At 44.2% G+C, this 26413-nt stretch overlaps 1 protein-coding gene and 1 pseudogene across 3 annotated transcripts; both read right to left on the bottom strand.

Moving 5' to 3' along the window:
- Window positions 1–295: 295 nt before the first annotated feature.
- TMEM231 (transmembrane protein 231) lies at window positions 296–24315 on the bottom strand. Of its 3 annotated transcripts, XR_005017555.1 has the most exons (8): window positions 24091–24315; window positions 23821–23990; window positions 9577–9705; window positions 9111–9254; window positions 6347–6428; window positions 4495–4600; window positions 2397–4138; window positions 296–306 (listed from the first exon to the last, which is right to left on the bottom strand). XR_005017555.1 is itself a non-coding variant. In XM_036834893.1 (7 exons), the coding sequence occupies exons 1-7, from the start codon at window positions 24227–24229 to the stop codon at window positions 3958–3960; spliced, it is 951 nt and encodes a 316-aa protein (XP_036690788.1). In that variant the 5' UTR covers window positions 24230–24315; the 3' UTR covers window positions 1782–3957. The 3 variants fall into 3 exon arrangements, 2 of the variants coding, with proteins under 2 accessions (XP_036690788.1, XP_036690789.1); XM_036834893.1 differs by lacking the exon at window positions 296–306 and having other exon boundaries at window positions 1782–4138; XM_036834894.1 differs by lacking the exons at window positions 296–306; window positions 2397–4138; window positions 4495–4600 and adding an exon at window positions 4150–4476.
- LOC118885815 lies at window positions 17680–18511 on the bottom strand (annotated as a pseudogene).
- Window positions 24316–26413: the final 2098 nt, after the last annotated feature.

Consider the following 26413-nt stretch of genomic DNA (forward strand, 5'->3'; position numbering starts at 1 on the left):
GCTCCAAGAGGCATGGACTTGGGAAGCGGATACCAAGATATTGGAGGCACCTGGAGACCCAAGGCGGCGGGAACCAGGAAACAGGGCAGGATTCCCCTGAAAAAAGAGAGGTGTCGTAAGAATGCGATGTTGGCGGAGCAGTCCCGGGGCAAGGACAAGAAACAGACTCGGGCCCTCCTGCCCCGGAGCCCCCTGGGTGCCCGGCCCCGCGCCCCGCGCTACCTGGGCGGCCGCCGGCGGCCCGCGGCGCTGCTCTGCGCTGCCTGCCCGAGCGGAGCGCGCACAATGAGGCGCTTTCAGACGTGGCTGCGGTCCCGGAGCCGGCGGGCGGGAGCCGGAGCGGGAGGGAAGGAAAAAGCCGGTTGGCCCCCGGCTCCGGCTACCCTGCCCACCTCGGGCGGAGGGGCCACGCCTCGGGGGAGGGGCGGCCGTCCAGCGGCGGGGGCGGGCGAGCCCCGGGGAAGGAGGGCACAGGTGGGCCCGGGGGGCTGCCGGGGGCGCCCGGCTTGGGCCAAGGATGTCAGAGGGCGCTCGCAGTCAGCTCTCATCCCACTAATTGACCAAAAAGTTGTCTTCCCCCTCCAATCCCCAGAGAAGGGAGGCTACTGGGAACACAAAAGGCCCTTGTGAAGGAAATCGAATCTTAATTTTGCCCCTCCTCCCTCTCAGTGGCATCCTCACAGCGAAAGGACTTGGAATCCAAACCGCTTCCCAAGCCCCCAGCCTCAGACCTAAACCAAGCCCCAGGCACCTTGATGCCAGGCGGATCCGCGCGGCCTCCCCGGGTAGTAGTCAAGCTGGGGGCGAGGCCGGGACACCAGGTGGCCCTCAGGAGCTAGGCCTGCAGCTGGCTGTGCCCCTCTTTCTGTCCCCTCCCTGCTCTAGCCTCAACTGGATAGCAGGTCCCGATAAATACAGGGTATGTTTCAATAAATAAAGATGCTATTTCCTCCTACAGATAACGGAGCAGAATCCAAGCACCTGAAAAAGAAAGAGAACTCTGACCTCTTGTAATCCGCTGTGGGATCTGAAAGAAATATCTGCCGCTGGGAGTATAAATTAGTGCATTCTTTCCAGGATGCGGTTTGGCAAGATGAATTAAAATCCTTATGAACGGGCTTCCCTGGTGGTGCAGTGGTTAAGAATCCGCCTGCAAATGCAGGGGACACGGGTTCGAGCCCTGGTCAGGGAAGATCCCACATGCCGCGGAGCAACTAAGCCCCTGGGCCACAACTACTGAGCCTGCGCTCTAGAGCCCGTGTGCCACAACTACTGAGGCTGCGCTCTGGAGCCGGCAAGCCACAACTACTGAAGCCCGCGCACCTAGAGCCCGTGCTCCACAACAAGAGAAGCCACCGCAATGAGAAGCCCACACACCACAACGAAGAGTAGCCGCCGCTCACAACAAGGAGACCCGCACAGCAACAAAGACCCAACGCAGCCAAAAATAAATACATAAAATAAATATATTTTTAAAAAATCCTTAAGAACGCCATAAACTTTTGAATTCATAATTTCTTTCTAGGATCTAAAGAAAATAAACTAGCAAAAAAGGATTTATATGCAAGTTTCACAGATGTGTTGCTTATGATAGCAAAAAAAAATTAGAAACAAAAGATTAAAAAGATGTGTATCAGAAAGCCAACAGTGATTACTTCTAGGGAGCAATTTACAGACAACTTATTTTCTTTAGGTTTCTGTAATTACACATTTCCCCCAATAGGCATTTAGAACTTATGTGGTCACAAAGAACCAAAACTTCTTTTACAAAGCATGATCATGAAGAGAAAGAAAGAAGGCTTTATTAATTGCTTTATCAATCTTACATGATGGAAGATCACCTGATTCAAACAGAAACTGGAAAATCATTTGACAAAATAAGGGATTCCCCCCTGCCAAATATTGTCTCAAACCATGGATGTAGTTATGGGTTACAGCCCAGTTGATAATATCCTGTATACTTCCATTTTTCCCCTCTTTCAGCTATAAGGTGTGATTCAGGTTCAGAAGCTACCAACATCTGATCTGTAAATAATCTAATATTCACCAGACGCAGTTGTAATTTTCCAGCCTGTGGTTTCCACATGCCATGTGGATTTCACCAAAAACTCGCATTTACTTGGGGCAGGGCCAGAAGACTTTTGCGAAGAGCTAACAAAAGCTCCAAGGTTTTTGGGCAGAGCCCTGGCAAAGCAAGGCTGCTGGTGAGTAACCCCAAGAAGTGTGCACAACCTCTGCCCTCCCCATCCTCCCCTTTCCAAATACTCTCCCTCTAAAGAGCCACATGCAACCTTCCAGTTTGAACATTTTAATTATAAAGTTACAAAACATCATGGTTCTTTATACACATTTTGCATGAAAATAATGTAATAAAATGCAAAGCCATGTTTATACACATCTTCAGCTATCTTTCCATATCTCATTACCTTTTGGTGATTCAAACCAGAAAACATTTTTTATTTAAATCTCAAGAAAAAAACTTTAGGCATATAAACAGCCCAAAATATTAAAAGAAAAAGCAGAGGGGTCAGTGTTAGGATATTTTTGTGCTTGGATACTTCAAAACAGCTTTGTTTCCAAAACTCTTATTTTGGTCAGCCTGAATGAAAAGGTGCTTTGGAAATAAAAACTGAGTCTCCAGGGTAAACTGAGGCATGCACTCAGGAGTGTGTGTGTGGATGGGAGTGAAGCGTGGATCACACAGGGCATGTCCTTCCAGTGCCAGTGATATCTCGGTATCATAAAGCAGGTCCAGCTGTCCTTAGGGCGAGAATGGAGAATTCTCTGCAACAGAGGGCCATTCCAGCGGTCTCTTCAGCAGACACTCAGTCATGAGGGTAATCTGGCTGGACTGCGTGTCATTCTGCTAAAGGCCAGGCCCGGATTGGGCTGCCTGGGTTAGCATCCTCTTTATCCCCTCCCTGCTCCTTGTGTGTCCTCTCCAAAGCGGCCCACTCTGATGGGCACCCTGTTCCTTAGTCGAGGGAAACACAAGTAGCTGGGCTTCCTGCTAGCCCTCCAAGTAAACTCTGTGGTTGTCAGGCAGTGGGAGCCAATACCAACAACGGCTCCTCTGTCACCCATGTCCTTTTCAAGAAGGGGGAGGGCTGTCAAGGAGAAGGAGTGGCAAGCGTCCAGGCTGTTGGGTGAGGGCCAAAGAGAAAGAACCTGTTGTTACACTCCTTACTTCCCCCACTGTTGCTGAGGGGCTTGTGAATGGAACAGCACTTCTGACTGCAGCCTGCTATTCCAGGGGCCCAGACAGAGGGCAAAGAGCCAGCCACAGCAGGGCAGGGATAAAGAGCTGTTCAGCTGAGCTACCGACAGACGACTGTCTGTTAGACTAGGGGCAGGTGGATGGATGGTCTTAGTGTCCTCAAGTTGCCCACCCTCCCGCACGTGCATACATGTGCTCTGGAGCGCTCCCTTTCTCACTCTCCAGATCTCCAGTTAAAGGCCTCTCAGTTCTGGAAATCAGTTCTGAATGGGAAATTTAGATGCCCAGGAGTGGAAAGTGCTGATGATTTGCATATCTATCACCAGAGAGCCCTGAAAAGAGTAAAACGTGGTTTACAATAGGGGGAAGAAATACATAGCATGTTTCTCAGTTCAAGAGAGGAAAAGTCTTTGCTTGACCAGAGATGGGACTCTTTCCAAGCTCTCTGAACTGACTGTAGTTTTCTCCTGAAATTCAAGTCTGAGACAAAAAACAAAAGCAAATTATAGCCTTCAGGAACCCTCAGAAACATTTCCACAAACTAGTCCGTGATTATTTTCGTAGGCGTGTAGAAAATATAGAATTTGTGTGGAGGGATATTAGAAAGGAATGTTCTTTGTCTCTGATAGGAAAAGCACACATGTGGGCAAGTGTCCACAGGCTCTTTCCAGAAATTTCGTAAGATGACAGTCCTCAGAAGACAACAGTGAGGTAGCTTAGAGTTTTCAGAAAGGGTCTTCTTAAGATAAATGCTCCTTATACAGTTCTCCCTGGGGCATTGCTGTTACAGGGATTGTGGTCACCACCTGATTTTGAAACACAAATCTTTTGATTCTTTCAAACACCCAGAGGAAGATAAGTAGGATACTGACATACTGGATCCAGGCAAACTTTATCATTTCCCAGAATCCTGGTAGATAAGTACAAACAGTTAAGGAATCACAGATGACATTTTCTAAGGAAATGTTAAACCAAAGGGTTAGTTTAGACAGAAAATGGCAAAAATGTTTCAAATACCCTTAAGATAAAAGAGATAATAAAAGATTAATAAGATATAAATATGCATGATTCTGATCTAGAAGAATTGCTCAAGAAGAAATATGAACAGGAAATGAATATTTTTTCCTGTATGAACTGCAGACAGTCATTTGCGTGGGGCTACAAATGCAGCAATTTCCAGTCTGAGGCTTCCCACATCTGTTCCTTCCTGGGACAACTGAGGAATCCTTTCCTTTTTTGAAACCCAGCTACTGTTGGCCCTTTAACAGAAAGGATATGAGATGACTTCCAGGGGGTATCGGATGACAGCATTAATTACAAATGGAGCTTCTGCAGCCCTTCCCACCAGCCAGATGGGGTTGGGGTCAGTCAGGATGGTGGTTACTGCAACACAGTGGGGAGTTAATCCATGAATGCTCTCTTCGGCAATAAAACATTGAGGGCTATAAAAGTACTCTGACCTCTCAGGCAAATTCTGCACTTCAGAACTCATACCAAAGAAATAATTCAAAAGGAAAGAGAAACTGAATGTTCAAAGTTGCTCACATATTATTTGTTAAAATACTTGTTAAAATAAGTTAAAAACTTGGAAACAGTCTATGTGTTCTACAACTGTTGAGTGGCTAAGCAAAGGAATACTATGCTACCTCTGAAAAGAAAACCAATTAGAACTTTGTAGCAGTGTGGGAAAATATTTATATTACAAAGTACAAAATATAAGTTAGATCATAAAGTGTCTCTAAACTATGATAGGAGCTGGGACTTCCCTGGTGGTCCAGTGGGGAGGACTCCGTGCTCCCAATGCAGGGGGCCTGGGTTAGATCCCTGGTCGGGGAACTAGATCCCACATGCATGCCGCAACTAAGCAACTAAGAAGTCCACATGCTGCAACTAAAAAAAAAAAAAAAAAAAAAAAATCCTGCATGCAGCAACTAAGACCCAGTGCAGCCAAAATAAATAAAAAAAAAGATCCTGCATGCAGCAACTAAGACCCGGTGCAGCCAAAGTAAATAAATAATAAACTATGATAGAAGCTGTATTTAAAAATCTACACATGTACAAAGACTGGAAGGAATTAAGAAAGAAAAGTTGATTTGTAGATAAATGATTTTGTGTTCTAAAATTATTTTTGGAATAATGCTGCTAGTGTACTACATAAAATCAGAAAGAAATACTGGAATTGCAGTCCCCTCACTTGTTAAATGTCTGTGTATAGTATCTGTGATGTCTGGTTGCCAAGTAATGCTTTAGATGCCTTTAGAGAAAACCTCAGACCACCAACCAGCCAGATGTGCTGAGTCAAGCACACACTCAGGGACGGCCTGAGAGCCCACCTCTTGAAAGGGATGGATACCCTCTGCCTTCCAGCTAGAACCTTGGGTGCTTTCTCCTACTGCAGCTGCTGACATGGGGTGAGTCATGCACAGTCCCTATTTCCACCTGAAAACTATGGACAGCAGCTTGTCTTTGGCTTCTTTTACACGTATGGTGTGGGGAGGAACTCACATATCTATATATATAAACTCATCAAGTCAGTGGTGGGATAAATATGGCAGTTAATTGGCACTAACCTGCCGGACCATAGGAGCAGCGGAAGGGACGGTTAGTGTGTGGGTCTTTAGATCAGGAGAAAAAGGACAAACCCTGAGCAACCTGTTCACCTTCCATAACTGAGCATTCACTGTTTTGGTTTTTTTTTTAACAAATCTATTTATTTATTTATGGCTGCATTGGGTCTTCATTGTTGTGCACGGGCTCTCTCTAGTTGCAGTGAGCAGGGGCTATTCTCCATTGTGGTGTGCGGGCTTCTCATTGCTGTGGCTTCTCTTGTTGCGGAGCAGGGGCTCTAGGCGCGAGAGCTTCAGTAGTTGTGGCACGCAGGCTCAGTAGTTGTGGTGCACGGGCTTAGTTGCTCGGCGGCGTGTGGGATCTTCCCGGATCAAGGCTCAAACCCATGTCCCCTGCATTTGCAGGCAGATTCTTAACCACTGCGCCACCAGGGAAGTCCCAAGCATTCACTGGTTTTGATACTTTCATATGACGTGGGCTCTAATTCTGTTTCTCTCCAATAACCCCGTTAACCTGCAAAGTCCTTGAGAAGCAGCTGAATGAACGCTCCCCATGACTCACCGTTCCTTTCCTGATAGGCAGCAACAATGTGGGTGAGGTCGTAGTCACGGGCAAAAGGGCTGGTCCCATTGATTACAGATACCTGGGATTCAACAGGAGGATATGATGTGAGCACCCAAGCGGCTTCCCCTCTTGTTTTTCTACCCTCCTGCCCACCCAGCCTCAAAGACAACCCTCTTGTGCTTGGTGGCCCATTCCAGTATTGATAATCTTTTCTTCAAGGATGAATGAACTCCTTTGCAACAATTTAAGTCATTTACTCTGTCTTTCTTTTTGCAGGGATGGAAACAAGGGGTCGATATCCACCTTTTACACGTTAAAAGCTATTTATAAAATACCCCTTTCTATTCCAATGGGAGAAATGATTAATTTTTTTTTAAGAGACCACATTTTCAACTCCTTTGTCTTTTTCTTGCTTTTGCCTGGATTATCTGTAATTGATCTCTTTGAAATACAGAGATGGAAATAGGATAAAGCACAAACAGTAAGCACATAATCCTTTGAAGAAAAGAAAGATCGGCCCTCTAATATCATATTCCTGTTGACATAATCTAATATACAAACCTTCAAATAAAAAGTGCTACATTAAGTTTATATCTTATAGTCTCCTCCTTTTTAAAAAACGTATGTTGGGACTTCCCTGGTGGCGCAGTGGTTAAGAATCCACCTGCCAATGCAGGGGACATGGGTTCGAGCCTTGGTCCAGGAAGATCCCACACACCACGGAGCAAATAAGCCTGTGTGCCACAACTACTGAGCCTGCACTCTAGAGCCCGCGAGCCATAACTACTGAAGCCCGTGCACCTAGAGCCCATGCTCCACTACAAGAGAAGCCACTGCAATGAGAAGCCCACGCACCGCAATGAAGAGTAGCCCCTGCTCCCCACAACTAGAGAAAGCCTGTGCGCAGCAACAAAGACCCAAAGCAGCCAAAAATAAATTAATTAAAACAAAACAAAACAAGATGTATGTTGATTATAGCTAGGTGACCACGAATCCCAATTTATCTGGAACAGTCCTGGTTTATGCCTATAATAAATGATAACATCTCATATTCATTTTCTAAAGTAGCCCAGCCAGGGACTTCCCTGGTGGTCCAGTGGTTAAGACTCTGTGCTCCCAACACAGGGGGCCTGGGTTCTGGTCAGGGAATTAGATCCCGCATGCTGCAACTAAAAAAAAGATCCCGCATGCCACAACAAAGATCCCACATGTGGCAACAAAGATCCCTCGTGCTGCAACTAAGACCCGGTGCAGTCAAATAAATAAATATTAAAAAAAAAAAAAAAAAAGTAGCCCAGCCCAACTTACATGGGCCTCCCTGTGATAATGTAAAGGTTAGTAAAAAGTGATCAGATGCATGAGTTCTGGCCTCAGAGAGACAATTCATGGCTCCATTACTTTCAAGCTGTGGGACTTAGGGAAAATTAATCAATCCCTGTAAGCTCCAGTTTCCTCATGTGTGAGGTGAGAGTTCATTCTCACATCAACTCAGCGCTTACAATGCGGCAGGCACTGTTTCAAGCGCTGGGGTGAGAGAACACAGAAGACGGCAGCACTTTTACCACTGAGGGAGATGGCAAATGAACAAACGGAAAACCTCTCTTTAATATCTCAGGTGGAGGTAAGAGGAGTAAACCTGGGTGAGGAATGATGGAGGGACAGGTAAACGTTCTTTAGAAGGAGTGTCAGGGAAGGACTGTGCTCAGGAGCTTTGAACAGGGACCAGAATGGAGCAATAGGATAAGCAACCTAGACAGGAGCACAGGGGGACAGCGAAGGACAAGCGGCGGCAGAGCAGGGAAGCTGCAAGGGAAGGCATCTCTTGAGGTTGCGGTAATGATTCAATGAGATGACACGTTTAAACCTCTTAACTCAGGCTGGCATAGGTTATATGCTTAACAAATGGTGGTTAGCATTCTTTTTCTTTTCTTTTTAAAATAAATTTATTTATTTATTTATTTAGGCTGCATTGGATCTTTGTTGCTGCGCGCGGGCTTTCTCTAGTTGCCACGAGCAGGGGCTACTCTTCGTTGCGGTGTGCGGGCTTCTCACTGCGCTGGCTTCTCTTGTTGCGGAGTGCGGGCTTCAGTAGCTGTGGCACTCAGGCTCAGTAGTTGTGGCTCGCAGGCTCTAGAGCGCAGACTCAGTAGTTGTGGCGCACGGGCTTAGTTGCTCCGCTGTGTGGGATCTTCCTGGACCAGGGCTCGAACCCGTGTCCCCTGCATTGGCAGGCAGATTCTTAATCACTGCGCCACCAGGGAAATCCCAGTATTCTTTTTCAAATGTTTTACATGAACTGAAAAAGATCACCTGAAATAAATACACCGTGTGTGTGTGCCCACATGTGCGTGCACCCAAAAACTATAAGCAATTCAATTCTTAAAGACAAAGACATATTCTTTTCCTCTCTTTTTAGATGTAAATACAGGGGTACCTGTCTCCATATTTTGAAAGAACTCATGGAAAGAACTCCTCAGAAATCCTTTTCTATGCCACCCACAAAGACATGCTATTTCCAATGTTCCTTTCTCCCTCTTCAAAGAACTTGACAAGCAGTAACATACAGGGACTTCCCTGGCGGTCCAGTGGTTAAGACGCCACGCTTCCAATGCAGGGGGCACGGGTTCGATCCCTGGTCCAGGAACTAAGATCCCACATGCCGCGTGGTGCGGCCAAAAAAAAACCCAACACACACACACACACGCACATACCCCAGTAACATACAGAAAGAAAAGAGATGGACAGTAAGCAGTATCCTTACGTTGTACCGAACATCTAGGCCACCATAGCTTAGGGGCTGCTTCTGCTGCAGCCTCAGGTCTCCATTCACATATAATTGGGACCCTGGAACAGCGAAGGAGGATTGGAAAAACGCCATGCTCTGCATCACGAATGTCGACATCCTCTGAAATCATTAGAAGGAGAGACAGTATCAATTTCGGTCAGATCCAAGGGGTTCTGGGTTCTAAGTGTCACCTGTCTGTGGTTGAAGCCTAGCCATCCCTCCTATGCCTCACTCAGCCACGCAGGAAGCACTCTGCCCAGAACCCTCTGACCTATTAATAGCTCATGTAAATTAATGTGACCTCAATGAAGAACATTCAAATTGAACTTCTGCAGTTAAATCCCAAACGACACCTCTGAAAAGGGTCTTCTGCAGTGTGGGTTTTCCCAGAAATCAGAAAGGCGGCTCTGTTCTATTGAAAGACAAAAGGGAGAGGACTCACGTGCAGTTGGTAGGAGAAAGTCAAAATGAGCTGCACACCAAGAACGTGCTCCGTGGACTGCAGGGGAAGCTCCAGTTTAAAATGTAACATGTCCATTTTCCCATCCTGGTTCCTGTCTTCTTCTCTAGTCTAGGAAAGCCAAAAGAGGCCAGTGACCCCGGTCCTTAATAAGTCTGGGAGGAATCCATCTCACTGTTGGACATACACAGTGACTCATAGTTCTGCCACACAGAGGCATTATCTTCCTCACCGAAAGAAAAGAGAAAAAGGGACTTCCCTGGTGGCGCAGTGGTTAAAAATCCGCCTGCCAATGCAGGGGACACGGGTTCGAGCCCTGGACAGGGAAGATCCCACATGCCGCGGAGCAACTAAGCCCATGCACCACAACTACTGAGACTGTGTTCTTGAGCCCGCGAGCCACAACTACTGAGCCCGTGTGCCGCAACTACTGCAGCCCGCGTGCCTAGAGCCTGTGCTCCGCAACAGAGAAGCCACTGCAATGAGAAGCCCGCACACCACAACAAAGAGTAGCCCCCACTCGCTGCAACTAGAGAAAGCCCGCGCACAGCAACGAAGACCCAACGCAGCCAATGAGTAAATAAATAAATAAATTTATTTAAAAAAAAAAAAAGAAAGAAAAGAGAAAAATACATAGGTATAAGTGGATCAATGGTGGTGAAAGAGACACATGTGCATGGCCCCTAAACTGCATACTTGGGCTTCTCAAATATTCTAGGGCCAAACTGAACAAGACCTGGAAGTGGCAGTAACAACAGTGTAAACATCCGGATGCATTGTTCTTCTTCAGTTGCCTCATTTGATTTTTTGGTTTTATTGCTGGTGTTTTCTTTCCTTTTTAGAAACATGCCTGAGTTTGTATGGAACATTTAAATAGCATATCAAAACACACTTCTACTTCTCTAGAAGTCAACTTTTTAAAACAGAAAAGAAAGAATCCTAGTCATTATGCATTCCCCAAAAAGACTCAGCAGAAAAACACCAAGCTCTATTTATATATTCTTTAACCACAGTGCTTTGATTCAGATTCTCAGTGTTGGACTGATGTCAGGGCTTCATAGCCTAGTGCATCTTTTAGTACCAATCAATACAATGAAAAAGAAAGTTAAGTAAAATCAGTGAGGCATTAAAACTACACAGGTACTTTATAAATTATGGCCATGAAAGTAGGGAAGGGACCTCCCTGGTGGTCCAGTGGTTAAGAATCCGCCTTCCAATGCAGGGGACGTGGGTTCGATCCCTGGTTGGGAAACTAAGATCCCACATGCCGCGGGGCAACTAAGTCCTCGGGCCGCAACTCCTGAGCCCGCACGCCACAACTAGTGAGAAGCCCCAGTGTCGCAACTAAGACCCGATGCTGCCAAAAATAAATAAATAAATAAATACTAAAAAAAAAAAAAAGTAGGGAAAACAGAGATACAAGGAGGGAAAAAGATAAATCACAGATCCTAAAAAAACACCAGAATTCAGTCTCACCTCATAGTGACCCTAAAATGACCCTAAAATGACTAGCAGGAAAGACTGTCACTGAAATGGGATCACTGGTGACATGATTCCTTGCTACAACTCGGGATCTTGTTACTACAACTGATCCTTTTCCACTGTAGGTTCCCAGAAGGATTCTGCTATGGGGTATCAGCATTCCCATCTGAATTCCCCATCTACTGATTCATTTCGTTTTCCACCATACCTTTATGTGGGGGAAGAGATTCTTTGTTCTTTTTCAGGCTAGTAAGGTCGTTTGAGATGGAGATATCTCAGTTTTCAGAACCTTTCAATCATTTCTTTCCTTCTGGACAATAATGTCCTTATCCTAGGCCTTGTTATAGAGAAACCTACCCTCTCTCTTCTGTTGGATACTATTTTCTCTGTCCTGTTACATCAGCTTTGCCGGTGTAGGCGAGGGATATCTGTTACCAGGGCTGACGATCAGGTTACCGAGGCAATTATGTATTAGCAATTACCAGTAGGATGGAAAAGAGGCTGTGAATTCACAGGCTTGTCTTCCTGTGAATTTTTTTCAGTTGGTATCTGGGAAGACTTGGAAGACAAAGTCAGGTTAACTCTCTGTAGTGGATCCATGGCTTTTCTGGATCTTTAGGGTTGGACAGGAAGACAAAGATCAACAACTTGCAAGAGAGAAGAGTGACCAGGAGGGAAATGCCAGAAGAATCCAGACTCTAACACAGTCTGAGAGGGAGAAAAACACGTTTCATTTGACCTTTACAACAAGGCGAAGGTAAGCAGAGCAAGTACTTCCCCCATTGTATATATGAGAAAACCAAGGCTCAGAGAGAGTAAGGGATTTATGGAGTACGGCTACTATTGGTAAAGACAGGATATGAAACCACATCTTTGACTTCACATCTGATCCTCTTTCCAGGATCTAAAATGTCCAGACTTAAACTCAAGGAGAAAATGTCGGTTATGAAAGATCTTTTTGCAAGAAGCCAGCACACTTTTACACCATGTTCACAGAGGACAGAGATCCAGCACAGCACCATAATTGGTGTCTACTTGTTAAATCCATTCATTAACCTGGCAAATATTTTCTTTTCCTTTTTTTTTTTTTTTTTTAAATATTTACTTATTTGGCTGTGCTGGGTCTTAGTTGCGGCACGTGAGATCTTCTTTTAGTTGCGGCATGTGGGATCTAGTTCACTGTCCAGGGATCGAACCCAGGCCCCCTGCACTGGGAACGCGGAGTCTTAACCACTGGACCACCAGGGAAGTCCCAACATGTCAAATATTTTCTGAGGGCCTACTATGTGCCAGGCATTGCTTCAAGTTCTGGGAATATAATGGCAAACAAAATGGACAAAGTCCCCACCCTAATGGAGCTTACATTCCCAGCCAGGGAGGCAGGAAGTAAATCAACAAACAGATATGTGCTAACAGGTAGTGCTAAGTGTCACAAAGAAAAATGAAGCAAACTAAAATTAGAGAATGACCAGGATAGAACAAAAATTTTTATACAAAGTATTCAGGAATACCTGACTGTCCGAGAAGTCAGGTGAAGTGAGGTGATAAGACATAGAAATGTCTTGGGGAAGAGTGACCCAAGCTAATAAAGCACATATACTCTGGGTGAAAGCGGGTCAGTGTTTAACGGAGTGAGATGAGGCCAGTGCAGCCGAGCAGAGTGCATGAGCTGGAGACAGCGGAAGATGAGGGCCCAGACAGGGCCATGGGGATGAGTGATGGTGCAAATGGTGCATCTCCCACAGAGGACCTGTCACCAAGTAAGACTCTCGCTCCCTTGGGGCTGGCAAGGTGGGTTACATCGCTGTGCTATCACTTGGACCACTGATGGAATCAATTACCTAATTCCATTTACTTCAAACCAAGCTTAACACAAAATGCAACAGCTACAAAGGCAGGTGTTCAATGAGCTAATACTTTTTTAAAAACATTTTTTAAGAAGTTATTTATTTATTTTTGGCTGTATTGGGTCTTTGTTGCTGCACGTAGGCTTTCTCTAGTTGCGGCGAGCGGGGGCTACTCTTTGTTGTGGTCCGTGGGCTTCTCATTGCGGAATATGGGCTCTAGGCATGCAGTCTTCAGTAGTTGTGGCGCACAGGCTTAGTTGCTCCGAGGCCTGTGGGATGTTCCCGGACCCGTGCTTGAACCCATTTCCCCTGCATTGGCAGGTGGATTCTTAACCGCTGCGCCACCAGGGAAGTCCCCTCAATGAGCTAATACTTCTTTAACACAAGTTCAAGATTAGTAACTAAAATCCAATGGGTGTGTCTGGCTAAGAGAATTCATAAATCACACCATCACCTTATTTCTATAAGGTATATGTGCAATTTGGAGCAATTTTTATATCCACGGTTCATCCTGTCTTGTCCCTCTGCATATCCCAGGAGAGAAGTATTATTACTAGTAATAATTAGCAATAGTTAGAGAGGTAGGTACTGTCATCCTCTTTATATAATTAGTTACACTGAGACCAAGAGAGGGTATGGAACCCAATGACAGAACTGGGGCTAGAACTTAAGTTTACTGACTCCTGATTCTATAATAGCCCATAAGAACCCTAATTTCAAAGATTTCTGGAGTTAAAACAGGTAATCCTTTACAGATATGTGTGAAATCAATACTAACATACTAGATAGGATAAATACAGGCATTGTTGGATTTAGTCAATGCTCATCAGTCCACCTGTATCAATCAGGGTCCAATCAGGAAGGAAGAAATGAAAATAAACAGTTATTTTAACAGGGGAATTTAGTATAGGGGATAATTAATAACACAGGCATTAGTGGACTAAAAAGGCAAACAGGGAACACTTTTGGCAGGATAACTACCTAGGGCCGGAGAAGAAAAGGAAGAGGCTGGCATTACCTCAAGGAGCTGGGACTCAGACCTCAAAAAGGGAGTGCTGTCAGCTGGTACTGGTACCTTTGGAGCTGGGACGAAGAACCCATGAGGGAGTCAATAAGGCAGGAGGAAAGATGTACTCCTTGCTGTTTGCATCACCCCAGCAATGGTTCTTCACCCTGGTTGCAATTTCTGGTTTTCTGCCACTCCCAGAACAAGGCTCACCATGCCTCCTACTGGCAGAATCTAACAGGGAGCCAGTAGGCAGAGGAAAATGTGGTTTTCAGTATCTCAGCATGGGCATCACAAAGGAGAGTATAGGAGGGTAGGTTTGGAGCTGAGACAAGACCTAATAACCAGCACAGCATCTGACAGTAACAGTAGCTAGCTGTAAATTTAACTAGTGCCATTGTTTCCAAAGTGCCTTGACTTGCAACATTTTTCTCAGCAGGGATTCTACAGTATTTGATAGTTTGCTGGAATTTTATTTGGCTCCTGTTTGTTTTCATATCTTTTATTCTTTAGTCATACTCTTTTTTTTCTTTCTTTTTTTGCTGTGCCACGTGGCTTGCAGGGTATTAGTTCCCTGACCAGGAATCAAACCCAGCGCCCAGCAGTGAAAGCACAGAGTCCTAACCACTGGACCACTAGGGAATTCCCTAGAGTCATATTCTTTTACTGAAGGTTAATTTCCTAGTTTATACCAGTGTCCACTTTACCATATACTTGTCATCATTGGGGTGTCCCATTTTTTCTTTTTAAGCTGATAGTGTTCTTTGACACCAGTCTTTGGGTCTCCAGCAAAGTAGGAACTACTACTCCATGTCTCCTAGACATATAAAATCCTTGCTACCTGTATTTCAATTAATCTAAGATATCATTAATTATAAAATGTACCGATATTTTATATACCTGTAAGAAAGCAAAAATAGTTCCAATTAAACTGACAAAATGCTTTCTAATCACTAAGGGTATTTATTTTATACTTATTGAAAGAGCTTTTAGATTTAGGCATATTAATATCAGATATCCTATTTATGTGCATAGAAAAATATATGCAAAATAAATTGATCCAGGGATTCTTAAAACTTCTTTACATCGTGATTCTTTGACTCATTTACTGACTCAGTATTATCCATACTTTTCTATGCAAGTTTGTCCTTTGTGCCATGAAACACACTGGTGCTTTTTTACAGCATTTAAAAAACATTCACAAAGGGAACTAAAATTCACTGGTCTGGGTTCATAAGCAGGCTTTAAAATTCTGTGGAGTTATCCTATTATTAAGTGCCTCTTGAACCTTCCCTTACCTGCTTATCACTTGGTTCTTAGGGTTAAAATGTTTTATTATTGTCTCTGGGGTTTTCTTTCAAGTTGCTGATGCCCCTTCTGCAAGTTTGGTGCTGGTACTTTTCAGTTTCCATACGTAGGCAAAGAGGACTAGCCCAACCTGTCTTCTGGCCAACAGCTATTGTAAGATACCACTGACAGGCAGACACACTGATTTTGGAGATGTGAAAAAACATGTCTCGGACACACAGTGCTCTCCGCTCATCTTCCTGCATCCTCTTGTAGTCTTCAGCCCCCATATTCTCTGGGTCACACATGCTTAAAGAACCAAGTCAGGGGCTTCTCTGGTGGCACAGTGGTTGAGAATCTGCCTGCCAATGCAGGGGACACGGGTTCGAGCCCTGGTCTGGGAAGATCCCACATGCTGCGGAGCAACTAGGCCCGTGAGCCACAACTACTGAGCCTGTGCGTCTGGAGCCTGTGCTCCGCAACAAGACAGGCCGCGATAGTGAGAGGCCCGCGCACCGCGATGAAGAGTGGCCCCCGCTCGCCACAACTAGAGAAAGCCCTCGCACAGAAACGAAGATCCAACACAGCCAAAAATAAATAAATTAATTAATTAAATAAAAAATAAAAAGAACCAAGTCAGGCTCATTGAGGAAAAAGGTCACTCTGTGCTTTTTTTCTTCTTTCATTAGAAACAACAAGAAACTTGACTTTTAAAGCATTAAAAGCATAGGGACTTTAGAGACGCTGTCCAAGGTGAGCTGACCAAAGCAGAAACAAGGCCGTTTCTGACTTCTAAGGCATTTTCCCAAATTAGCACCCGCAAAGCCACCTCCAAGCATTTGGTCAAACTTTGACCTAAAACCACTGCTTCCTTGGCTCTCCAGGCAGTTTCTTGGACAGGTCGTAGTCAGTCTAGTTTTATGTTCAGAGTTAGAAGAGTATTTTGCTGCACTAGGGTTAAGAGTATAAGATACAAAACAAGAAACCTTGGGGACTTCCCTGGTGGTCCAGTGGGTAAGACTCTGCGCTCCCAATGCAGGGGGCCAGGGTTTGATTCCTGGTGGGGGAACTTGACCCTGCATGCATGACGCGACTAAAAAAAAGATCCTGTGTGTCACAACTAAGACCCGGCACAGCCTAAATAAATAAAAATAAATCTTAAAAAAACAAAACAAAAAACCCCCAAGAAACCCTTGAGCTGTAGTCCTGACTGCTCAGCTGAGAGCTAGAAATTGTCACTTAGCTCTGAGTCTCGTTCTCTTCATCTGTAAAATGGGGGTATAACCTCTACCTCACAATGTTACTGTGAGGCTTAAAGAGATAATATACGTAAAAAATCAATGGCTAACACTTTACTAAGTGATTGTTAAAGGCCAAGTATCACATAGAGGAATTTAAATATATTATCTAATGATAAAATGCTTAGCATATGCCAGAGGCATGGTAAATCAATAGTAATTTCAATTTTATTTATTTATTTGGCCGTGCTGTGGGGCTTGTGGAATCTTAGTTCCCCGACCAGGGATCGGAGTTGGGCCCTAGTCAGTGAAAGTGCGAAGTCCTAACCTGGAAATTCCCAATAGCAATTTTTATTACTACGGCTTGTAAGCATATCACCAGGATATCACCAACATGCTTTTAAAAAAATTTAGACATAATTCACATACCATAAAATTCACCTTTTTGCTACAATTCAGTAGATTTTAGTATATTCACAAAGTTGTGTGACTATCACCACTGATTCCAATTTCAGAACATTTTCATCAGCCCCAAAAGAAGCCACATACCCATCCCCATTAGCAGTCACTACCCATCTCTCCTCTCCACCAATTAATTCCCCAAGTTCCTGGAATCCCTAATCTACCTTCTGTCTCTACAGATTTGTCTATTCTAGACATTTCATCTAAATGGAATCATACAACATGTGCTGTTTTGTGGTTGGATTCTTTTACTTAGCAAAAAATTTCATCCAGGGCTTCCCTGGTGGCGCAGTGGTTGAGAATCTGCCTGCCAATGCGGGGGACACGGGTTCGAGCCCTGGTCCGGGAGGATCCCACGTGCCGCGGAGCAGCTAAGCCCGTGAGCCACAACTACTGAGCCTGCGCGTCTGGAGCCTGTGCTCCGCGACGGGAGAAGCCGCGACCGTAAGAGGCCCGCGCACCGCGATGAAGAGTGGCCCCCGCTCGCCGCAACTGGAGAAAGCCCTCGCACAGAAACGAAGACCCAACACAGCCAAAAACAGATAGACAAATAAATAAATAAATTAAAAAAAAAAAAAGTTCATCCATGTTGTAGCACATATCATGACTCCATTCCTTTTTGTGGTTGGGTAATATTCTCTTGTATGGATATAACATATTTTGTTATCCATTCACTCACTGATGGACGTTTGGGTTGTTTGGACTTTTTTTTTGAATTGTTATTGCTCTTATGAATGAGGCTGCTATGAACATTTGTGCACAAGTTTCTGTGTAGACATGTGTCCTCAATTCTCTGGGGTACACATATGCCTAGGAGTAGGGATGCCGGAACACATGATAACTCTATGTTTGGGTTTTTTTTTTGGAAAGAAAATCACTTTATTCTAATTAATTCACAAACAAAAGCTTGTTTAAGAGGCCACACAAACATCCGCCCAGCCCCAAACTCAACACCATCTCGAGCTTCTACATGGTGAGAATACCCTCTTCCACTGCAATTCTGAAGCACAAAAGCTATTAATGATCGAGGAGAGGTTTAACTGGTGGCTTCACACTTTATATCTTCACTATCAATTATATTTTTAATGCTAAATCAACGTGGTCATGAGAGATGATTTTTCATGCCTTCAGTTGGAACTTCTTGATGAAGCTAACCCGTTCACCAATTTGCACTGTTTCAGCACCTCACTGAAACCTTCACAAAGCTTAAGGTCACCCTGGTTCAGTGCACACTCCAAAAACTATTTCACCTCAAAAAAGCATGGGCCATTCTGCTGCTGCTGTGCCGGCTGGGTTCCCTGAGGCTCCCGGTAAGCGATGTCAGGCCTTGAGGGCTCAGCATTTCTTCCTCCACTGAAGCCACCAGGGAGGGCATGACCCAGAGTGTGGCCGACGGCAGAACTCACAGCCACGCCGGCTGCAGTGGTTGCCACCTGGGCCATCAGACCTGGCTGCCGGGGAGCAGAAGCAGGGGAGCCAACAGCAGACGGTGGAGCCGCTGCGGGTGGCTGAGCTGCGGGCGCGGTTCTCATCTGAGCGGCCTGGCTGGCCGGAGGGGCCACGCCGGAAGCGCGGCTTCGGCTTCCACGCGGCATCGTAAATGCGCGGCGAAGCGGGGTCTAGAAGAGCGAGGATAACTCTCTGTTTAACTTTTTGAGGAACTGCCAACTATTTTCCAAAGTAACTGTGGCATTTTATATACTTACCTGCTTTTAAATTTTTACTGTTTTTTTTTTTGGTTTGCTTTTGTTTTACACGGCACTTTCAAAATTTTTCCTTTAAAAATTGTTGTCATTGTAATTTAAAAATCTTGAATATGTATTACATTCCCATGTTACAAAATTATAATGGTACCAAAGGCTATGTAGTGAAAAATTTCTCTCCCACCTTAACCTCAGCCACCTAGTTCCTTCCCCAGAGCAATCAATGTTGTCAGTTTCTTTTGAATTCTTCCAGAGATAGCTGAAGTATGCATGTATGTGTATGTAAATACACACATTCATATATTTTTTGGGTTTTTTTCTATTTTTATACAAATGGAAGCATATTATATACAATTTTTGTTTTTTACACTTAATCAATTTCTCTTGGAGGTAATTCCACATCAATAGATATAAATCCAACTTCATTAAAAAAAAAGCTATGTAACATTCCACCAGGTAGATGTAACACAATTTTTTAAATGAGTCTTCTGGGGCTTCCCTGGTGGCGCAGTGGTTAAGAATCCGACTGCTTAATGCAGAGGACACGGGTTCGAGCCCTGGTCTGGGAAGATCCCACATGCTGCGGAGCAACTAAGCCCGTGCACCACAACTACTGAGCCTGTGCTCTAGAGCCTGAGAGCCACAACTACTGAAGCCCACGTGCCTAGAACTCATGCTCCACAAGAAGAGAAGCCACCGCAATGAGAAGCCAGTGCACTGCAATGAAGAGTAGACCCCGCTCACTACAACTAGAGAAAGCCTGTGCGCAGCAACAAAGACCCAATGCAGCCAAAAATAAATAAATAAATATATAAATAAATCTTGTTTTAAAAAAAAAAAAATAAATAAATAAATGAGTCTTCTATTGCTACATAGATTGTTTACCATCTTTTTAAAAAAATTTATTTATTTAATTTATTTATTTTTCGCTGAGCTGGGTCTTCGTTGCTGCGCATGGGTTCTTCTCTAGTTGCAGCGAGCGGGGGTTACTCTTTGCTGTGGTGTGCAGGCTTCTCATTGCAGTGGCTTCTCTTGTTGCGGAGCACGGGCTCTGGGCGCGTGGGCTTCAGTAGCTGTGGCACTCGGGCTCAGTAGTTGTGGCTCGCGGGCTCTAGAGGGCAGGCTCGGTAGTTGTGGTGCACGGGCTTAGTTGCTCTGCAGCATGTGGGATCTTCCCGGACCAGGGCTTGAACCCGTGTCCCCTTCATTGGCAGGCGGATGCTTAACCGCTGCACCACCAGGGAAGCCCTGTTTACTATCTTTTGATACTATAGATAATGCTGCAATGAGCAACTTTTTACATATGCCATTCCACATGTGTGCACAAACCTTAGGATACCTTACTAGAAGTAGAAGCAGGCACGTGAATTGGTAATTTTGACAAATATGGTCCTGCAAAGAGGTTGTATCAATCTACACTCCCACCAGTGATATACAGGAGTGTTTGCACAATTCCCTACATCTTGCTCACGGTGCTAAGAAACTTCAATTTTTGCCTATTTGATAGACAAAAAAGATATCTCAATTATTCTTAATTTGCATCTCTCTAATTACGAGTGCGATTTCAGATGTTTAAGAGTTATGTGTTGAGAAATAGAATACTGCCTGCCATATCAGTAAACAAAGGATGTCACAGTCATTGGCGATTACACCCACCGCTGAAGGTGAGCTGGTGAGCCCTGAGGGGACTCAGGACAGAAACAAAGAATACCTGCCATCTAGCAGCCATCAGACTGCAGCCACTCCCCATGGTGCACCCTGAGGAAATTCAGGATGTGAAAACACAGGATACTGGCCCCAGACAGCTGAGGTGTATATCAAAGGAATGATTTCAGTGAGCCCAAACTCTTGCATCTTCCCATACATAGCAAAGCGCTAAATTCCTTAACTTGAGATCTAGTTTTCTTTTACTAACAGTAATCTTTTGTTCCTACTACCTGCCCTTTGTTGCAAAACTCCTGTATATCCTACCTCACCTCCTTGGAGCAGTTTTCTCAGGGTTACTAGAGATGCTGCCTCCTAGGCTTGAAGTCCTCAGTATGTGTGCCTAATAAAACATAACTCTCAACTTTTAGGTTGTGCATATGTTTTTTTAGTTCACAGTGTGTTTTGTCTTCTATAAACTGTTCATATTCTTTGCCCATTTTTTTACTAGGTAGTTGGTCTTTTAATTATAGATCTGTAGGCACTTTATGTTAGGAAAATTAGCCCTTTACAAGTGATACAAACAGTAAAACTTTTTTCCTTGCTGTCATTTGTGTTTTGGCTTTGCTTATGGTTTTCACCAGGCCAATGATTTTTTAAATTATATACTTGCATTTATCAAAAGTTTCTTTTATGCCTTCTAAATTTTACGTCATACTCAGAGATTTAAAAGCTTTCACTCATTTGTTTCAGTACTTTTATGATTTCATATTTTAAATTTAATTTTGATCTATCTGGACTTTAATTCTGCTGTACAGTCTCTGAGGACTAGCTCCATCTTTACTCACTGATTTAAAATGCCACCTTTGTCATATTAGGGTCCATTTCCATACTTTTTATATAATTCCCCAAACCACACTACTTTACTTATTAGAGTTTAAGGTATAGTTTAATATCTGGTAGACCTCTTTCCCTTGTATTGATATTATCCTTTTTCTCCTAGAATTTTTGCTTATTTTTTTTCTGTACTTCCCTTATATCTTCTAACTATTTATTTGTATCTCATGATTTCAAACTATTCTCAAACCAAGAGCTCAGCCAGCAAGGAAGCAAATAATTACTGAGAAAGGACTGTAGACGACAAGGTCATAAATTACTTATAGACAGAGGCTTAGAATGGAGAGAAAAAAACGACTAAGAAAAAGGAGCTTTGGCTTTATGTTTTACAGTGTAAAATTGCCCAGTATTAAAGAGAATTGATAGCTCTGGACACCATAAAAACAAGAGGTAGTCTTGGCTTCACAAAATCGCAACACACACACACCAGAAGTAGGGGGTTGGTGGGCAGTGCTCTCAAGGGAGTGGTTTCTGGTTACAGAGATAAGAGGCTAATTAGCAATCCAACTGGGAAGCCAACCCAGTTCAAGGTGGATGAACAAGTGAAAAGAACACATGAATGAAACCTAATGCTGTATCCTTGTTTTCATGATTATTTTAAGTTTTCATGATTATTTCTTAGACTCAAGTAACCAGAAGAGTATGATAGATAGGAATATACAAATGTAAAGAAAAAATTTCTACCAAAAATTTAAAAGACAAGGAATGCTAACCTAAAGTCAAACTAACAAGTTAATTTTTTGTGTGTTTGTAATACAGACAACAACAACCACCTTTGTTTCCACTTTTGGAAAGGAAACACAGGTGGAACAGGAGAAGTACAGTGGGTTTACAGGGAAAAGGAAGTGAACCTCAATGCTGGCCTCTCACCGGCAGTCACCCTTCCCCAGAGGCATTGTAATCTCAAATAAGAATAAAAATGGGCAACATGTCACGATTAGGGAGGAGCTGTGGAAAGAAATTTGTCTCTACTCCACTTCTATTTTTAAATAAATTTAAAAGACCTGATCATTTAAAGAATCAAAGTGTTCAACAACGTTTGTTACAAAAACCTGCAGGCTTCCACCCACAGGGCAACTAATTTTGCCTCATTTACCTTATTATTTAGAAATGTATCTCCATGTCTTTACACAACCTTGGCATTGGCTGGCACTTCTCAACTTCCGTTTCAGGCATCCTCTATTGTCTTCCCGCAAGGAGGGATGATTTAGTTTTCTTTCCCCCTCCCTGCCAGCCAGCGCTGCCGCCTTCCCATCCCCCCAGTAGCGTTAAAGTCTTATTTTGGTTAGTCAACATTCAGTGTTCACCAAATTATGATTATGTAAATCCTATTCATAACTCTGATTGCTTTTCCTTACTTTTTATTTTTCTGGAGTTAATAATTATTTTATTTGCTTGCTTAGTTTTCTATGTATTTATATAATTTCAACAAACAGCTTCTATTCCAATTCCTCACAATTTGATGTTTAAAGGTGTATGACTTATTCAAAATCTTCTTCACTGCAGTATTCTAATAGTGAAAAAGTAAAAGCAAAGCAAAAATCCACCAACAGGCAACTGGTAAATCCACCGCAGTTTTCCATATCACTTTGCAGACCTTAAAACGAAGGTTAATTAACAAGTATTGATACATGTACCAAACTGAGCCTTTAATTTTACGTCATTATACGTACCTGTAACTCTTTAGTATTTTACAATGAGCATGCATTTTTATAGTCAGAAAAAAAAAGGAAATTTAAAGTAATCATAAAAAGTAATCGGAATCATATTTTGTTTGCGGTTATTCATATCACCAATCAGATTTTGAAATTTTTGTCATTTTGTTTAGTTGCTGGGCAAAAAGTCAATTTTTTTTTCCGCTACACAAATTTGACTGTAGGCCAATCATCTCAGAGACGTCTAAAGAGATTCAACTTTGGAAGAAGGAAATCCAGAATTTTCCTACTTCTAAAGGAAAATGTTTTCAGAAAATGAGTGTAAAGGGGGTGATTGTATAGTTAGCCCTCACTTATCTCGAACCAGATACCAGATTACAGACAGTAAAATGCTCCATTTTCATCCCAGACAGCGGCAGGATGGAGCGGCATCTAAGGAGGCGAGCCCAGGGCCAGGAGCACATTCTGCGCAGGTTGCTTAACCAACCAGCACGTTGGCTTCCGTGTGTCAGTCTGCCTAAAAATGCCTGCCCTTTCCGTTCCTACCGAGTGCTGATGCACGACTGCAGCTGCACGACGGGGTAATTAACTAGAACACTGCTCGCCCTTCACGACTCATAAAGCAACTTTCGCGACCACCCTTCCATTAGGAAGGGGCAGGCCCACGGAAGTGACGGGGTCGGACACAGGTTGCCCCCAGGCTTCTAGCCTCTGTATAGGACACAGACGCTGACAGCTGTAGCTGACTTCATTGGGGTGGTGGACGGCTTGGAGAAGTCGAATGAAACAACAAATTTGCTCCCCAGGAAATTAAACATAAGCTCGGGTCAGTGAACTTGTGCACAGAACTTCCCGTGGGTTCGTGACTCCCTCAGATCCAAGCCGGGCTCCCCAGGACAGGGGCCGGGGCTCCGGCCGCGGCCGCTCCCTCCCATCCACCCCCTTCCCCCATCCCCACCGCAGCCCAGTACGGCGGGCGGCTGGGCCCAGGCGGGAACCACGCACCGAAACGAGCGGGACGCGCAGGTGATCCCCCTGCAGCCGGTTGAAGGCGGGGAACGTGCTCCAGGCTAGGAACCCACCGTGCTCGGGTCCTAGCAAGGCCACGAGCAGCACCTGGTGCTGGAAGCGCACGGTCGGCTGCTCCTCATAGCTGCTCCGTTTCAGCCAAAACCCTGAGGTAAAGAGGGCGGGAGGCGGAGGGGTCGAGGTCAGGGAGGCCGGCGCGGTCGCTGCGGAGAGCCGCGTCGCGCACCGGCCGGGGGGCAGGCTCACCGTGGCTCCGGAAGGCCACCAGCAGTGGCGGGATGTACGTGAGCGCGGCGGACAGCATCAGGAACAGCGCGGCCTTAGAGCAGAGCCCCGCGCGGTAGCCCCGCTCCACTGGGTGAGAGAAGAGCTCGTAGAGCGCCATGAGGGCAGCGGTGAGTCGGGCCAAGAGCTCGGGATTCCTCTGCGGTTCCAGAGATTCGACAAACTTTGGCTTCTCCTGGTTGCCATAGCCTTGGTCTCCACGGCAACCGACGGGGCAGGGAAAGGAACCAATAGCAAGGAGACGGGCTTCGGTAGGGGTGGGGCTAACGGGGCGGTGTCCGCAACTGAAGTGTAGTCGTCGCTTTACGGGTTACTTACGCTTTCCCAAAGGCGGGCTGCTTCTGTGCACCAAGATCGTAGCCATCGCCTGTGTTAACATTTTTGTAAAATAAGATTCTCATAAATGTTGACTTAAAGTAAATACTTGCATATGTGTCATCTGTTAATCCCCAATATGGTTCATTGTATACTTAAGTCCAACCAGTCAAAGCACACCCTACATTGGAGGAAAACACAGACAACATAAATGTGGCCTTGGTCCTGGACCTGGTCCTGGGCCAAGACCAAACCATGTCTCTTTGTCTCCAAACTTTCTATCGCTTTCATTATACTCCATAGCCGGACAGACACGGAAACAGGACACAAATCTCCCTGCTCTTCCTAGAGAGAGAAAGGATAATTACTATATAGCTCTGCTATACTTTGTTATCTTAATTGGGCACAAGCTTGGCTACCTGTTTTAGGGGAAGCTATGATCCTCTCCAAAGATAATGTTGGAGTATCACTTAATTGAATGCTTTCCCCCACTCCACCCGCCCCCCTAGTATTTCGAACATGGCAGAAGGAATTTTTTTTTTAACATGGTCAATAGCCAAGTTCTTCATCAAAAGGATCACACTGCAGTTGCAAGAGATAGTGTGAGGTTTGTGCTCAGAATGGAGTCCAGTAGTAGATGCTCCTACTTTGAAGGCAACCTAGAAGGGTTTTTTTCCTTCTAGTATATTGAGGTATAATTGACATACAGCACTGTATAAGTTTATGGTGTACAGCATAATGATTTGAGTTACATACATCATGAAATGGTTACCACAAGTTTAGTGAATATCGCTTATCTCATATAGATTAAAAATTAAATAGAAAAAAATTTTTTCCTTCTGATAAGAACTCCTAGGATTTACTCTTTTATATATAACATAGAGCAGTGCTAATTATATTTATCATGTTGTACATTACATCCCTAGTACTTATTTATCTTATAACTGTAAGTTTGTACCTTTTGACTGCCTTCATCCAATTCCCCCCTCCCTCCACCTTGCCTCTGATAACCACAAATCTGATCTCTTTTTTATGAGTTTGTTTTTGAAGTATAATTGACCTACAACACTATGTAAGTTCCTGTTACACAACGTAGTGATTCAATATTTCTATACATTTCAAAATGATCACCACGATAAGTTTAGTCACCATAACCTGGAAGTGGGTTTCAGATGAAGAGAACAGCCGAGATCCTAACAACACAGAAAGAGGTCAAGATGTCCCATAAGGGAAAACTATCCAGGGCCCTTAGCACAGTCCAAGGTGACAATGTAATCAGCCATAAGTCATTTTTTTGACATATCTGGTCCATTACCACTCAGTTTTGCTTTAAAGCTTTTCTGGGGTGGCAACACAGCTCTTAAATACAACAACTGTTAGGCTTAAATCTATGTTATGATTCTGCCATTATACTGTATTTATGCTTTAAGTGAATGTCTTTCATTTATTTAAATAACCAGGGGACTTCCCTAGTGGTCCAGAGGTTAACTCTGCACTCCCAATGCCAGTGGCTGGGGTTCAATCCCTGGTCAGGGAACTAGATCCCGTGTGCATTCTCCAACTAAGAGTTCACATGCCGCAACTAAGAAGCCCACACACAGCAACTAAGAAGTCCACATGCCACAACTAATGATCCTGCATGCCACAACTAAAGATGCTACAAGGAAGATCCCGAGTGCCGCAACTAAGACCCGGTGCAGCCAAGATAAAAAAATAAATATTAAAAAAAAAAACCATTAAAATAAAATTTAGAATAGATGGTTCTGATGTTGCTTCCTGAGGGTGGCTCTGCTGTGAGGAAGGAGGTGTTTGCCTCCAAAGCTCTTTCTTTCAGAAGGAAACACATGCTGTAGCTGGTGTCAGCTTAGTCATTGCTGAAACGGAGGTGACTACTAAGAATTTTGGTGTATGAAGTGCTTCAGCCTCCTCTGAGATGCCATGAGCTTTGCAAAAGTGTTTAATAATAACA

The sequence above is a fragment of the Balaenoptera musculus genome, chromosome 19, assembly GCF_009873245.2.
Source record: "Balaenoptera musculus isolate JJ_BM4_2016_0621 chromosome 19, mBalMus1.pri.v3, whole genome shotgun sequence".
NCBI lineage: Eukaryota > Metazoa > Chordata > Mammalia > Artiodactyla > Balaenopteridae > Balaenoptera > Balaenoptera musculus.